The sequence below is a fragment of the Myodes glareolus genome, chromosome 10 (genome assembly GCF_982192425.1).
Source record: "Myodes glareolus chromosome 10, mMyoGla1.1, whole genome shotgun sequence".
Lineage (NCBI taxonomy): Eukaryota > Metazoa > Chordata > Mammalia > Rodentia > Cricetidae > Myodes > Myodes glareolus.
This window is the reverse complement of record NC_142035.1, coordinates 18198617-18214910: the sequence shown is the minus strand read 5'-3', so window position 1 is coordinate 18214910 and position 16294 is coordinate 18198617. Positions and strand designations below refer to the sequence as shown.

At 44.2% G+C, this 16294-nt stretch overlaps 1 protein-coding gene across 5 annotated transcripts in view; it reads right to left on the bottom strand.

Annotated features, from left to right (window-relative positions):
* The window catches only part of Chd6 (chromodomain helicase DNA binding protein 6), a 165290-nt gene that overhangs the window by 6328 nt on the left and 142668 nt on the right, over nucleotides 1-16294 (bottom strand). For all 5 annotated transcript variants that reach the window (XM_085697076.2, XM_085697081.2, XM_085697078.2 and 2 more), the window contains 7 exons: nucleotides 14811-15019; nucleotides 11924-13501; nucleotides 8587-8738; nucleotides 8008-8214; nucleotides 6715-7167; nucleotides 4130-4318; nucleotides 2964-3083 (listed from right to left, as the gene is read on the bottom strand). In XM_085697076.2, coding sequence (XP_085553202.2) covers nucleotides 2964-3083; nucleotides 4130-4318; nucleotides 6715-7167; nucleotides 8008-8214; nucleotides 8587-8738; nucleotides 11924-13501; nucleotides 14811-15019 — 2908 coding nt within the window. The remainder of the gene's footprint in view (nucleotides 1-2963; nucleotides 3084-4129; nucleotides 4319-6714; nucleotides 7168-8007; nucleotides 8215-8586; nucleotides 8739-11923; nucleotides 13502-14810; nucleotides 15020-16294) is intronic.

The window sequence follows — 16294 nt, the reverse complement described above, 5'->3', positions numbered from 1 at the left end:
CATAATTTAAACCAGTGGTTCTCAGCCTTCCTAATGCTGTGACCCTTTAATACAGTTCTTCATGTTGTGGTGACCCTCCAAGCATGAAATTATTTTTGTTGGTATTTCATAATTAATTTTGTTATTGTTATGAATCATAATGCAAATATCCGATATTTGATCCCTGTAAAAGGGTTGTGACCCACAGGTTGAGAAGAACAGATTTAAACTAAGTTCCTTCCCAGGGTAACTCCTTCATGACTCTGGCCTCCCTGGTCCTGCCCACTAGGTGCAAAGAGCTCCTCAGGCTCTAAGAGGTCTAAAACCATCCTCTCCTTGCCCTTGCTGAGAGTCACAGACTTAGCAGGAGCACAGGAGGCTCTGAGAAACCACAGCATGATGGGAAGGTGGAGGTTGCTCTTTCTTTTCTCCTCAGGTATTGAGAGCAAATGAGCCCAGGGGAAGAGAATGATTCACGTACACTGTGGGACACATGGATAGAGGAAGTCAACCCACACCACTTCCTGTGGAAGAGAGCTACTTCAGCCACCCAGATGCTGCCCACCACAGACAGGTGCCCCTCCCAGCAGCACTGCGACCACACACAGCAGTCAAATCGGGCTTTGGCAGTTCTCCATCCTGGTAATTATACCCTGGGGAACAAACCTGCTTCCTCTTCTAGAAGAGGCCTGGACAGAGCACAGGGAGAGCAAGGAAAGTGGAGGTGAAGCTGCTTTGCAGATGACTGCGTGGGTTCTGACCAGAGAACAGCCTCATCAACAGATGATGGCATTTGTCCTCAAACTCTTGGGCAGAAGCAACAAAAGGATGAGGACCAAATAATTCTCTTACAAAGGCATACCCAGAAAACACTGGGTAAAAAGAGACCTGGTAACTAAATGGTTAAATATCTCCAAAGCAAAGCAAAGCAAAACAAAGAAAAACAATGCCAGGTCTAAAGGACATTTCTGGAATCACTGGTAAGATCTGAGTGTGACTCTGGAAGCACAGTCTATCAATGTTCACATGTGTGACAGTGGTGATAACTAGGTAGTTAAACTGTGTCTGTAACAAACAATGAAGACCTCTCTAAATGTTGAATGTGTACAGATGCAGCTGATAAGCAACCACTGCACCCCGAGCATTACAAAGTCAAGTCTTGCTGCCCTTGGTGCTATATGAACTTCACCCAAACTGTAGCACATATAGCAGGACGTTGAGCTCACACCAAGTTCCTTACCAGCTTTTAATCTATTTTTAGAAGGGGGAGGGTTTCTGCCTTGGGCTTTGCGTGTTCACATCCCACCCCCAAAACTGGGTAGCAGTGAGGGCTTTACAGTGATGAGATCATGGGGCCAGCTCCTTATGGATGGGATTAGTGCCCTCCTGAGATTCCAGAAGAGCTTATTTGTTCCTTCTCCGTGTGAGGGTGCAGCAAAACGTTTATGAATATTGGGCCCTCACTAGATACTTGACTTTTAATTTCTCAGCCTTGAGAATAATAGGAAACAAGTTTCTGTTGTTTATAAGCTTTTGCTACACCCACTGAATGGTGTAAGAGCCCCTTTGGGAGAGAAGAGGCAGCATGCTCTGAAAGCTGCAGAGCTACTGCCCACCTATGTGTTAGGAAGGCTGAGCAGCCCCTAGTGCCAGGCAGACAAAAGCTTCCTGTTTTTGCCTCAGTGTAGAAAAGGGACCTCAGAGGCAGCAAATGTGTTTATTTCATAAGGGAAGGTGATGTGCTATAGAAAGGAGATTGGCTTGCAAGATTAGAAAGGGGTTTGCTGGCAAGAGGGTCAGCGCCTGTGAAGTAGCAGTGAGCGGTACTTTCCAGGACTGTGAAGGAAAGTGCTGGGCATGTAGGAAGAAACAAGGAGGGAACTGGAGGTCTTCCCCTGGCCTTCCAAAAACACTTTGTGCTGAGGCACAGGACAAGACTGGGCAAGGGTAGATAGGATAGAAACAGAAGCGGGGTCAGTGGGTAACACAAGGTCCAAGAATAAGAACAGCCTTTCTGAGAACAAAGCAAGAAAGTGTAGGAAGGGAGGACAGACCTGAGAGACTGACCAGGCCTGGCTGCGCCACGGCAGCAGATCCAGAGGAATAAAGGCAGCTATCTGTGGAGCTGCTGGGAGAGTGGCAAAGCCAGTGGCAGCTCCTTTCTGCAGAGGACCTGACTAGGGTGGGCAGTTGCAGTTCGGTAAGAAATCACACTCCTGCAATCCCACCAACATAGCTGATGCAGGGAATGCTGTGGCTTGGCTAAAGAGCTGGAAAGTCCACGAGAGCTTAAATTTATAGGAAAGCTGGGGAAGAGCAAGTGCCTCCACCTCCGGATGCACTGATAAAATGCTCATGATGTGCTGTGGACCCAAAGTTTCCTAAGGGAAATGTCACTACCGCCCCCTAGAGGTTAGGACTTTTCTATCTCAAACTTGTATCCATCTGTAAGCTATAATTAACTCAGATTCGTTAGACTCCAAGTATTCTGAGGATGTCTTTGAAGCTGCTTCCAGTCTTATGATTCTATATTAGGAAAAGGGCAGTGCTCAGAGTCAGCTGTTTTTCATTGTCAGTGCAGAAGCACTAGGAAGAAATGTCTTACTTAAATGGTCATTAAAAACTTAGGTAAGACATGCCTGTTTCCATCAAGGCATCTATGAAATTTGAAACAACAGAGTGACATCCAGGGCTAAGGATTTTTATCCCTTGTACTCTCTACAAATAGTAGAAAAGAGTTAAAGATTCTGGAATGGTTTAACAAGCTGTTCAGGAGGTGGAGATGGGAAACATACGCTCAGGAGACACAGCTGCTCGACAAGGTCTGGGCACTCACAGCAGTTTAAGCTTTCTGTGCTGGCCTCCTGTCCCTGGAAACACACCATCCCGCTACCCACTGCTCAGCAGGGCTTTCTTTCAAGTGTGCACGGTATGGCACAGTCAAGATGGTTCCCTTGCTCCCACACTCAGTGACCTCTTCCTACCCTCAGTCCTGGCTCCTTGGGGACAGCAGGAACTCTTTCTTCTCCACTCAGAGAGGTGATGTCTAATTTTCCAGGTTCTTTGCAGCGTGGTCTCCTCTGCTTGGGTTTGTCTGAAAAACTCTAGGAGGCAAATGGAGAAAATGTCACAAAACATTCTGCCATAGTCTGATATGGGTGGTGCTTTACCCAGAACTCTACACCAAGCCTACCTGCTCTCCTTGAGGTATCAGAACTCAGACAGCAGGCTGGGAAACAAGCTGTGGCCACGCCTTGACTGGGGCTGGAGCTGACTCAGCAGCTTCCTGGGGGCACCACTGCAATGCTCACCCTTCTGAGTCTCTCTTCACTGTTACCTCACTAGCTGGTTCTGGAGTCGTGTGTGTGTGTGTGTGTGTGTGTGTGTGTGTGTGTGTGTGTGTGCGCGCGCGCGCATATAGGATATGTGCTCCTGTTTCTGTCGATTTATCTTAAGGAACAGATGGGGTTGGCATGAACCAAGAATGAACACCAGTGCTTAGGAGTCCTCCTGCAGGTTCCTAACTGGGAGGAAACAAAGAAGAAGCAAAGGCATCTAGGTGACTTCAATGAAGTTCACCAGAGCAACAGAGAAAAGAGCCTTCTGCAGAAGCACCAATAAATTAAATTGGAAAAATTTCATCAAGTGGTAGAGTTTATTCAACCTAAAGATTCATCTGCGACCTTACGATGTGATGTGGTCACTTTTGGGGAGATACTAGGGGGTGAACTTAAGTCAAATTCTGTTCTTGTAACTTTTGCATGTAAACTTATTGGTATGCTCTAGCAATTTTCTGTTACTGGAGAATTTAAACATTAAAAACTAAAACAAAAAGATATCTTTAAAATGATGTTCTTGTCAGGTGGTGGTGGTGCACACCTTTAATCCCAGCACTCAGGATGCAGAGGCAGTCAGATCTCTGAGTTTGAGGCCAGAATGAGTTTCAGGACAGCCAAGGCTACACAGAGAAATCCTATCTCCAAGAAAAAAGAAAGAAAGAAAGAGAGAGAGAGAGAGAGAGAGAGAGAGAGAGAGAGAGAGAGAGAAAGAGTTCTTCCAAATAGCTTCCACCTTCTAGTTTCCCTCAGCAGAAACTTCCCCAAGTTTACAGTGAGCTAACTGGCCTGGGGTAATAGAAGCCAACACTTACTGCCCCAAAGCCAGGGACATCCAAGGAGTAGTCAGCTTGTTGCCGCAGCCAGTCAAGTAGGCTCTTGCTGGGAACAGCTTTCTCAGTCTGGTCAATGGATGTTGCCGGCTCAGGAGCTGAGGAAGCAGCTCCTGGCCCTTCAGGGTGTGTGGTGCTCAGGGTAGTCTGCCCCGAATCTTCATGGACTTCCTAGATTAAGAAAAAAATGAGCACATGTAGATAATCATGGAAGGATAAAATGAGTTCCTGAAACATCAATCTCTACATTAGCCATGTTGATTACAGGTCTACTGTAGAGCATGTAATAGGTCTACTGTGGAGTATGTAGGTGCTCATTAGTCGTGCTGATCATGGGTCTACTGTAGAACATGTAGGTGTTCTTTGACTTTTCCATCTGCTCCCAAACCATTATCAACACCGGGTGTTTGAATCTGAACCCATTGAACTACTGACTGCTCACTGCTCCTACAAATGCTAGGTGCGCAACACTGGAATGCCTTCCACCTGTCTACTCAGCAGGCTTGACCTCCATCCTAACGCTCCACCCCTTTGTCATCATCACTCACTGTCCCTAGACACTGCCTCCCTCTGTCCAGCACTTTGTTCAGACTTCTTACATCCCAGAAAATTCGAAGAAGGGCTTTGCTCACCTTTTCCTCCTCTGTGGTTTGAATGTGTGTCTTACTCAGCTCTGAAACACCAATACCTATATGGGTCTGATAAAATTCTACAATAATGCTAATAGTACTTGTATCTACAAATTTAAAAACTATCCAGAAAAAAAAATAACATTTTTTTCTTCCAGTCACTCCTTTGGAATACTATGAGCACAAGAGGAAAATCACTGCTTTGTATTTTTAGAGAAGCACATGCCTTTAACAGCAGGGAGAACACACTCAGAAGCACATAGTTGGAGAGGTGGCTTGATAAGCACAGAGCTTGGCTTATATACATGAGGACCTGAGTTAGGTCCCAAGAACCCCCCACCCTTTTTTTAAAGCCAAACTGACCAAGAAAGATGATGGCTCAGTGACTAAGAGTACCTACATGGCAGCCCATAACTATCTGTAGCTCCAGTTCCGGGGAATCACTGCCCTCTTCCAGACTCTGTGGGTCAGGCATATGCATACAGTGCATAATACACATTTAAGCAAAACACTCATACACACAGAATAAGAATAATAAACCTAAACTCCCTTACCAAAACACAAGACTTAAAACAAACAAACAACAACAACAACAAACACAAGCTTGTACCATCAGAGCTGGGAAAGTGGGAAGAGGTGGATCTCTGGGGCTTACTACACAGCCAGTCTGGCCTAACTGACAAGTTTCCAGGCAAGTGAGAGCCTAGTCTCAAAAAACCAAAAGGTGGATGTTGCCTGAAGCATAATATCCAAGGTTGTCTTCTGGCCTCCATGTGTTCATGCTAGTGTGTGTGTGTGTGTGTGTGTGTGTGTGCGCGCGCACACACACACACACTTCAATTAGCGTGAAGGAAGAAGGTGCTGTGGTGGACACCTCAGACCAATGAAATCAGAACAGGTAGATTGGAGGTTCCTACTGATCCTGGTGGCTGAGGTAGGAGGGTCAAGCGAGCCCACAAATTTGAGACTAGCCTGAGTAATACTGAGATATCACCACCCCTGACCACCTTAAAAAAGTGTGTGTGGGGTTTATGATATATGTTAAATATCAGACTATTAAAGTGAAAACACAAAACAAATAGTAAAATTATGTGTAGGACTAGACAGGGAAAAAGATATGCCCCTTCTACCTCTCAAATTATATACAAAACCTGAGAGGAAGACACAATCCAAATGACACAGTTTATCATAGATGTTCTCAGTATCTAGAAAACAAGGCCCTCTAATTTCCTGCTGTCACTCAGGGGCTCCTTTTTAAAAGCTTTTACACATAAGGTAGTCATTTTTTTTTAGAGTTGTTATGAGGCTTCAATTATGAAAGATTCTGAACACATTACACACTCAGTAAGTATTATTCTATTAAAAATTACGAAATATGATTATCTAGTTTTAGGACTCAAGATTAAAAAAGGATCAGCCTCCTCAATGGTTTACAATGCTCTTCTTTGAGTTTAGAATGCACTGCTTCTCTGTGATCTATAGGTATCCTCACAGAGGTTGTCTTTAGATGATTTCGAGAGATCAGAGTACAGTTCAGTGGTGTGCCCCATATCAGTGCCAGATACCAAGGCCAGAATCAACCTTCCATTTCAACCCCTGGAGCGTCTCACTATGCTGAGGGAATACTGCCTGTCACCTGGCCTTGCTATTCAACTGCTTGCTAATGGCTCTTTTTTTTGAAACACTGGAAGATTTGGGTTGCTTCTACTTGAAATAAGACCCTTTGGTTCGCTTTTCCAGGCTGCATGCATATTAAGGGCCACCAATGGGTGGTTAGTATTACCTATTCTAGAAAAGATGGAGGGCATTTCATAATGATAGAAAACAAGGACAACTTAAGTAGGTGTAAAAAATCTGTAATTAAAATAGTTGGTATCTGAGGAATAAATTTGTTTCTCTATGTACAATGGTTTTTACCTAATGGACTAGTATACCTACCAGAATTCCAGCCTGAAGTGTTTGCTCCTTCAAAAAGATGAGGTCCATCCCTCCTTCAATATGTTTTCGCCTCCCTCTCCGCCTTCTCAGGGCAGCATCATCTCTCCTGAGGCTTCCATTGACGATCTGTCCAGTTACTGGGTGGATTAGGCCAGCTTGCAGAATTCCAGACAAGTCCATACCTAGGGCTCCTTGAAGTGAACCGATAGCCCCAATCTTAGGGGTGCTGGTGTTCACTGGGAAAGGGGATGTGGCTCCTGGGGACCCCTCTGATGAGCAGGAGAGGTCTATAGCCGACTCCCCATGCCAGCCATTGAGGACAATGGGGGGACGCCCATGGGTAGCAGAGTATTGTTCTAGGCTCCGAGTTTTGGCATCCCTTTCCACCTCAAACTCAAAGGAACGTCTGTGCTTTTGTTCATCTTTTGTGAATACTGGGGCTAAGAAGCTCTCCTGTGAACACATATGGCAAAAAATTTGAATGTAACTTCCGCGACCAAACACCAGCTTCATCTCCAGGCCTCTCACGTCCTCAGGACTTGTATTATTTCTAGTTATGTTCTCTGTGACCTCAAGGCTCCTCAAACATTAGTGCTAAAGCACCAGATGGCTTATTCAATCTAGAGTCTACTTTGGTGAATCTACACTTTTAACAGGATTTGGCCTGTACTGTGGTCACGAGCTTAAACCCAGAGATTCTCAGCCTCAGTTGCATATCAGAATCATTTGGGAAGTTAAAGCAAAAGCAACTCAATATCCAAGCTGCACCAGACCAAGTAAATCAGAGTCAGCAGTTTTTCAAGGTCCTGAGTCTAAGATGCAGTCAAACACCTCCTAAGTCACTCACCTTCCCTCCATATACACACCCCTTTCTGCCTTGAGTCCATTATTGATATCTGTTGCTACCATCCTCTGGCCTTTAAGGGAAGACACCTGTTCTTTCCTCAAGTCATCGCTGCCAAGTTTGTTCCTTTTTCATCTTCTACTCTTCAGCCTAGAACATTTTCTTTGCAGCATCCTTACTTGGTATGCTACTCTTCTTTCTTTGCTTCCCTTGGCAAGCTGCAGGCTCTAGTTTAGGTATAAAGCTCTGCTTTTACTTCATTTTTCTTTGTACCAAAGCTTTTAATAGCTCATCACAGTCTACAGAAAAAGGTGCAGAGTCCCAATTAACACTAACTACCTGACTGAAAACCCAAACCAAAACTCCTAAATACTTGTTGAGTAAACGACTTAATGGAAAGTGGGGTGTGGCTACCGTTCTTTGGTAGTCTGCACCAGCTGTAACCTCACCTTCTGGATTTGGGCTGCCAATGCTGCACCACTGCTGAAGCCATGTTCTGCTGCTTCCGGCTCTGAGAGGCTGTTTCGAGAACCTGCACTGCTGGTTAAAATTGGCGTGGGCAGTGCACCTGATGGCTCATACTGTTGAGTGGAGGGCCACTTCCCCTTTAACACCACATGGCAAATATTATCTAAGCGGTTAATTATCACACGATCCTGGGGGAAAAAATAACAGCCCTGAGGAATAAGTTTCAAGTTATCCAATTCTGCAAAGTCCATGAGAGCAAGGTCAAGTTTTTTATATAAGGAATTGACCAGAAATGAGTTCTCAGATGCATTCACTACATAACCTATAAATAAATGTCAAGGTCTAGAAAATAAAGAATAAAAAAGTGCTATGACTGAAGATTCCCTCTTATGGTTTAATTGGTTTGGTGAATATAATCTTTTTCTTTTTCTCAGCGCATCATCTTCAATATTCAAATGTACATAGCTGAGATTGTCTAGTAAATGAATTTTATAAAGTTTAATGCAAAGGAATCAAAGCTGGGAACACACTGAGTGGAGGATGCAAACTCTGGAAGATACCTTTGGCCATTCTGAGAAGGAATACAAGGTTTTCTCCTGCAGCAACTGAGCAATGGTGGGAGCCCGTACTTCCTGTGCCTCTTCCCCAAGGTCTCCTGCAATGCCTGATGTCGAACTCTTACTCTCTTCCTCAGAGTATTTTCCTGGGTAGTCTGGAAAGACAGGTTAAAAAACAAACAAGTAGATATTTGGGAAATGCTAGTGATGTGAGGGTCTGGACATTTAAATCTATCTCTTCTGTTTTCAATTAGTCCACTCAGTGCTAACTTACTTTAAGTAAACTACAAATTGTCATGTTTTCTATCTCCAAGAGACCTAAACTGTTAAACCATAGAGGCAAACCCTGCTTGGGGCCACTGAGGCATGCTGTCATCTAAGACTACCTAAACATTCTTTGCTGGTTTAGTGGACAAGATGACACCAAACACTGTAATATTTTGACAGTTTGAAAGGATAGTCTAAGAGGTATGAAATGTGATAGACCAAGGGGATGATGCTAAGAAAGATGAAGTCATGGACTTTCCAACAAAGCTCCAAGTTTCATATAAAAAATAAAGCAAATGAACCAGGAGCTTTACTGTTAGCATAAGTAAAGGAAAAAGATTTTTGCTATTTTGAGACAAGATCTCATTATGTAGCCCTGGTTGGGCTGTTGAATTGGCTTTGAACTCAAACAGCTTTACCTACCTCTGTTTCCCCAGTGCTTGGATTAAAAGTGTGTGCCATCATACCAGGCAAGGGCAAAGTTAATTGTTAAGTGTGGCCTGGAATCTCAAAGACCTACTACTTAGCAATGACAGAGCATGAGCAGAGGGCAGCGAGATGTCCAAGGTGGAAACTTGGACCTCTTTTCCTGACAAGGGAAGTGTTAAGTTTTACTTCTGACTGTGAAATGAGCCTCCCAGGGAGCCAGAGCAGCTCTTTCCTAGGAGCAGTTCTGCTAGGACTGGCAGGCTTACAAATAAAGCAGACAGCCACGGCCTGAGCCCTCAGCGTTCTCCCTGCCTCACAGGGGAGATAGGAAACAGCTAACTATAAAGGAACAGTCACAGAGTGTGGCAGTGCTGTACATACATACAAGCATACAGAACATGGTGGTTCACGTGAGTAATCTCAGTATTTCAGAGGCCAAGTAGGAAGATTGGGACTTTGAGGCCAGCCTGGGCTATACAATGAGACCCCAACCCCAAGAGTAAAACATCCAAAGAGAAGAAAACATGATATGATGGGGAACAACAAGGAAGGCTTATCCTAAGTAGGTTAATACACAGGGAATAGGTGTGCAGGTGAGGAAGCAGATGAGCGGAGGGAAAGGCATGCTAGGGAACCAAGACAGCAGGAGTAAGGATAAGCATGAAGCTGGAGGCAGGAACCACCTAAGTTACCCTGAGTCCTATAAATTGTTGACATAAAACTGAATTTTGCTCTGGAGTCAACAGAAGCATCACTGAAAGGTTTGAATCAAGGGGTAGACCCTAAAGGAGTACCAGTAAGCTACTGCTCATTCAGGACGGCAGGATTTCTAGTTTCCAGAGTGGGCTAACTCGCCTGCACTACCTCTTCAGCACCTCTGGAGGCAGTGCCCTCCAGGGTCTGCACTGCACCCGTGAACCCCCCCCCCCCCCCCCCCGCAGAAAGGAGGGATGTCTCTGTCCGCTCACACTTACCCTGTGCTCATCTGTCTCAATTTTCAATACCTCATACTTTTGATTTATTCATTTATTTATTTACCTCAACAGGGTCCAAAAAGTGTTATGAATCTAATTTGATACACGGCATGATCTTTGTTGGCCTGGGTAAAAAGGAAGCCTGGGCATGGTCACAGACAGGTCCTCTTGGCCTGATTTGACCTCAAGTCCATCAAGTAATTTTCAGTTCAGTTTCCAAGTCTTTACTGTAGTGACTATATAAATTTTAACTTGGGTTCAATTAGTTACTAATCACAATGACAAAAACTTTAAGGTAGGAGTTTTAAAAAAAATGGCTATATGAGTTAGGGAGATGGCTCAGTGGGCAAACTACTGTGCAAAGTTACTATGAAAGCATCAGAACTTGAATTTGTATTCCCAGACCTGACCCCACATAAAAGCTGGGCATGGTGGCCGACCCGCAATGCTGGGAAATCTGAGGAGATAGGCTAATCCTAGGGGCTCACTGGGATCTAACTGAAAAGTGAGCTTCCAGATTCAGTAAGAGACCCTGTCTCAAAAAATAAGATGGAGAATGATCAACTGTGGCCTCCAAACATGATTTCATAGGTGACTGCACCCGCACATACACCTTCAGTGGCAGGTAGAAGGCACATATTGTGTACATACGCATACACCAAATACACATACACAAATAAAAATTAAAAAACAAAAAGAAGCTACATAACCCAAGATGGTCAGGCTTTTCTTCTCTAACAGAGGCCATGCTTGTCTCACTCCCGGAACACCACACTCAGTACCAGACAATGGCAATAATAAATGACCTACTTCATTCACCCTCTTATGCCCTCTTGAACCTAAGGAAGTAAACACCACTGCTGTTGTTCATCAGAGCCCCTCATCACTGTATGTATGTTCCCACAAAGCATAAAGAATTTCAGAGTCACCCAGAATTTTTAACTTTTGAAATTCCTTTTTGAGACAGGGTCTCACTGCATACTCTGGCTGGTTCTGAACTCAAGGGATCCACCTGCTTCTGCCCCCGAGTGTCGGATGAAAGGTGTGTTGTGTGTCACCACATCAGGCCTGAAATTCCTTCTAACTTGAGTCCCCATTTAAGATTTCCCTATTTAAAAAGATCAAACCTATGCTTTCAGTTGTTTATAACTGCTATTTTTATTCGTGTTCAGTTCTAAAAGAAATCTAACACAAATGCCCTGACATAAAGCACAGGGTTTTGACGATGACACGAACAACTGCTTTCTATGCTCACCTCAACAAAGGCCAACTTGACTTGTATTTTTGGAGTTCCTGCAAATTAATGGCACCTGTATTAGTTGCAGGTCTCTGAGGTCCCAAAGCGGCTCTATTTCAGCTAGTTCGATACATCTAGTGCAGGAACAAAGCATTTTCCTGGGTGCCAGTTTGCATCTTCTGCACACGCGCACACACACACACATACACAGTTCCTGCTACACCATATGGTTGATGCAGTAGAGGCACTGTGACTGTACATAGTCACCCCCAATTCTCTGAAGTGACCAAGCTGAACGGCTCTGCTCAATCTCTATATCAAGACCTATACCTTGTGGGTGGGTAGGTCCATTTTAGGAGTGAAAACTAGCAACCATGGCTTCCCCCAGCACCCCTCTTCCCATCACGTGAGTATACAATTCTGTATACTGTACCTTGACTGTGGCAGGTTCCATCTTTCTCATAATCATCTTTATTCTCAAAATCCATGTCTTCTGGTTTGGGCTCAATTCCCTCAGGAACATACATGGAGAAACTCTTTCCCCCCTCTGCACTTTCTTTCCATGGTTCTTTTAAAAGCTCATGCTTCAGTTTAAATGGCTCTGCTGGAATAATGGCAGGCTCACCTTCCACTGTAGTATTATTGGCTTTGCTTCTGTACAGGTCTGGCTGATAAGCTTTGAGTTTCTCTACTTCAGACTCCTCACTCTCCAGGCCATGTGCCCACCTTTCCATGTGTTTGCAGTGGCACTGACTGGCTGAGGGAGGAAAGGCCCTCTGTGGTCCAGGAGTCTGGCTTACCACCTCCAGGTTTCCTTTCTTGGCTTCATCCTGGTGGAAACAGAGGTTCTTTCCCCGTGGGATGCTTGCACTGGACCTGGTGAAATGTAAGCCCTCTGGCTTTTCTGTGGTGCTTGCTACTATGGCTAAAGTTTCATCCTCATTTTCTTCCTCTTCCTCATCACTCTGGTTCTGACTCAAAATCAACTTACTTTCTAGACTCTTGTTTTCTAATAAATCAATTAACTGCTGATCTGATGACAGTTTTCTTCTGGAGTCACACACGCTAAGGCTGCACAGATCTACAAACCCACTTTCATGTCCTGTATCTAAGGTAGGGGAAGCTAAGCATTTGGCCTCTAGGTGGCCCATGCTTTCAGGTCTCTGTCCTGTCTCACTGCAGCAGGGTTCCCCTTCTTTTGAGATAGAGATCAACAAATGTTTTCCATTTTTAATGTTCATTTTAGCTACTCCTGCTTCTAAGCTGCTCATTAGAGAGGAGTTTGAAGCGATTTCTGCCTCAATGCCAGCAGGCTGGCAGCTCTCATCTCTGTTGGCTGAGACGGTGACAGTATCTTTCCTGGACTGTGTGTTGGTACTTGGGGTTTCCTGAAAAGAGAGTGGCTCTTGGCTGAGTCCTGTCTTACCATACATCATGCTCTCCAAGGACTCGGGCAGCAAGCTTTCGTCATGGTCGATAGAAATAACCTCCTGAACTTTGGAAATAAAGTTTTCACAAGTTATGTCAGATAAACTGCCCTCAGGCAGACAGAGATGATCATCTCTGTTTTCCATTTTCACCAGATTCTCTGGCTCACTTTCCAGGGACTCTGAAGTCCTCCTCATTTGGGAATAAGTAAGAGATTCATACAGTTTAGAATTGTTCTGGTAAAGGCAACAGAGACTTCCAGGTGCCTGTGTGTCAGTTCTCTTGTGTTGGGCATAGTTTCTATAGGCATCTAGGAAGGATAACTGGGGGTCGTTCATGATGTAATAGTCAGTGCGGTTGAGCCCATGTTTGGCAGTGCCGATGAGCAGGTCTCGATCATGTTTCCCACACTCCCACCAGACTGGGAGGTAGAGGCTGGGCCTGCAAAGCTGGAGGCGCTCATGCAGCTGTGGACACCTAAGCACTTGCTCACGGACTTTCCTCAACAGTTCAATGCGGTACAGAGTTTTTGCTGCCCGCTCCTCAGTGATGGGTTCAACATAGATGTTGGCATCAGAGGAACCTGGAGAGAAAGAAACACAGAACTTACTACATAAGGCTGTTATGAATACTCCCTGAACCCTCAGTATGGCGTTTTAGGTGTGAGCACCTACTAAAACTGGAAACTGAAGACAAATGGGCGCAGGGTAAAAGGAGAGGAAGAAAACGTCAGTCCTGTAGACAAACAACAGTTCCCACTTAGAAGCCAATGCTATGTATGAACTCTCACTAAGTTCACAATTTGTTCTCCAGTTCTCAAAAAAAAAAAAAAAAAATCCTAATCATTTCTCTTTTAAGGACAATGAGTCTGTGCTCAGAAAAGTCATTTTGCTTAAGGTAGCAAATCCAGGTCTTCACTGAGATGACTCGAAGATCTAAATTAGCTCCTTGACTTGAAACCAAGCAGAGGTTCAGTGCTTGCCTCTGCTCTCCTAACATGTGACAATATGGTCCAAGACACGCCAGGCTGAAGAGAGATGGGAGGGAAGCTGTGTAAAACTTCAACTAGGGAGAAACATCAGAAGGCTTGCCCACTGGATCAGATGTTTAAATGACAGTCATTTATCTTATCTGAGCCAATATATAGAAAATTACTTAAAAGTTGCTAATGTCTCATTTAAAGATAGTATAAAGTACAGACTAAATCTTAATTTTTAAAAAAGATTAATTTTATGTACATGGGCATTTTGAATATATGTAAGTGTGTACACATGCATGCTTGGTACCATTAGAGGTCTGAAGGTATTAGATCCCCTGCAACTGGAGCTACAGACAGTTGTGAGCTACTAGCTACTACGTGGGTGCTGTGAACTAAACTCAGGTCCTCTACAAGAGCAATAAGTGCTTTCTTATTTATTTATTTGCTTACTTTAAAAAAATTTTGTTTCGAGACTGGGTTTCCCTGTAGCTTTGGAGTCTGTCCTGGAACTAGCTCTTGTAGATCAGGTTGGCTTTGAACTCACAGAGATCTGCCTGTCTCTGTCTCCCAAGTGCTGAGACTAAAAGTGTGCGCCACCACTGCCCAGCCACAATAAGTGCTCTTAATCACTGAGCCATCTCTCCAGCCCTTAGAACGTGATCTAAAAAACTAAATCCTATACTGTAGATAGCATAGTTAATGTCAATTTCTTAATATTTCTGTGAGGTTTTAATTGAACTTCCACAGAAGTTACACCATTTAGGGATTCAGAGATCTGAATTAGAAGATCAGACCTCTGACAACCTACTCATCTTCACCAGAATTCTTTAGATTCCAGTTTTGTGGTTCAGCTAGAATAATTCTGCACTTTGAACCCTAACAGTTGTCTTCACAGTGACCAGAGTTTTCTCACCATCATCTTTCCATGTGGGAAGACGACACACATTCCGGCACATGGCTACAAAACTATAAAAATAGTGCTCCAAGTTCTCATCGGACTTCTTGTCCAAACGGGAAATGATGCGGAACTGTGTCCAGTCAAAGGCTTTCTTTTCTTGGTCATACACAACGCCAAAGGAAGACACTGTTCTATAGAAGTCGGCTTGTTCTCTTCGAGTCCACCTGAAAATTAATCAGAGGAAAAGTGAACTGATTATTCTACCTTTACAAACAGGGTTTTTCTTTTTTCTGAGTGTGGGGGTTACGGGTCTGTATTACAATGCTTGGCTTATCCTTTTATTAAGAAAGTCAACAATTATTTAAGAACATGCTGTAGAAGCCTGTAAAATCCAAAGCACAGGTGAACTGCCTTGTGTATTTTACTAATTACCTTTAAGCTACATTGGGTGGAAAGCCTTACATCCCACTCTCAAAGAGGGAACTGCGTTCAAATCTTCAGTTCTTCTGGTGTTGATCGATCTATACCAAAGCCAAGTATCTCTTTGCTATCTCTTGGTTATCAAATTAAGGATTTTTCTAGTTAAACTTTCACTTGTAGGGAGATAATGACTAAAGATACTAAGGTACTTATTTTGTCTTTTACCCTTTCCCTTATGACAACACAGAACAGACTCTTGAATCTTCCTGCCCCATCTCAGTCAACCTCTCTACCTTACTCAGGACACTGGAACTGAGAAGGCAAGCGCTCCCACTCTCGGTTTCCCTTTAGTTTCCTCCTTATTATGGGGCAGGTGATCTTAGTCAGCTACCTTCTCTGGGACACAAAGGTCCTCACAGGATTCAGACAGTGACTCGGAGGGCATGTAAGCTCCTGTCACCAGTCTTTATGACAGGTTCTTGGGTACGCTGTTCTGCCTTATCGGGGAACAAAGGGTGGGATGAGAGGTCAGCGGGGAGTGAGAAAAAGGAAGGTGCTCTGCAGCTAGGCCAGGCGGACTTCTTGATTTCATGACCTCAGAGGGAGTACAGAGAAGTAATCGAACTTGTTATTGTTTAATTTGCTGGGTGCTGCACCAGAAGAAAAAGGATAGAAAGACCGAGAACTGCTGCTCCGTTCATTCCTAGCCTGCACTGGCCTATGGCAGCCTTTGTAGCTTAACTCTCAGGTCTAGTGACTACAAGTAATAAGTACCTTCTTTTTGGCCTTGTACTTTATAGGTATTTATTGATCTCACAATCTTGATTAAAAACAAGATTATAGGAAGACAGCTTCAACAAACTATTTCTCTTGTTATAAGAATCAGGGAATTTGAAATGGTATGACCTATATCAATGTGATGTTTTAAAGCTGTATTTTCAAGAACTGGGGTCTGAACCAGGCGGTGGTGGCACATGCCTTTAATTCCAGCACTGGTGAGGCAGAGGCAGAGGCAGAGGCAGAGGCAGAGGCAGAGGCAGAGGCAGAGGCAGGCAGATCTCTGAGTTCGAGGTCAGCCT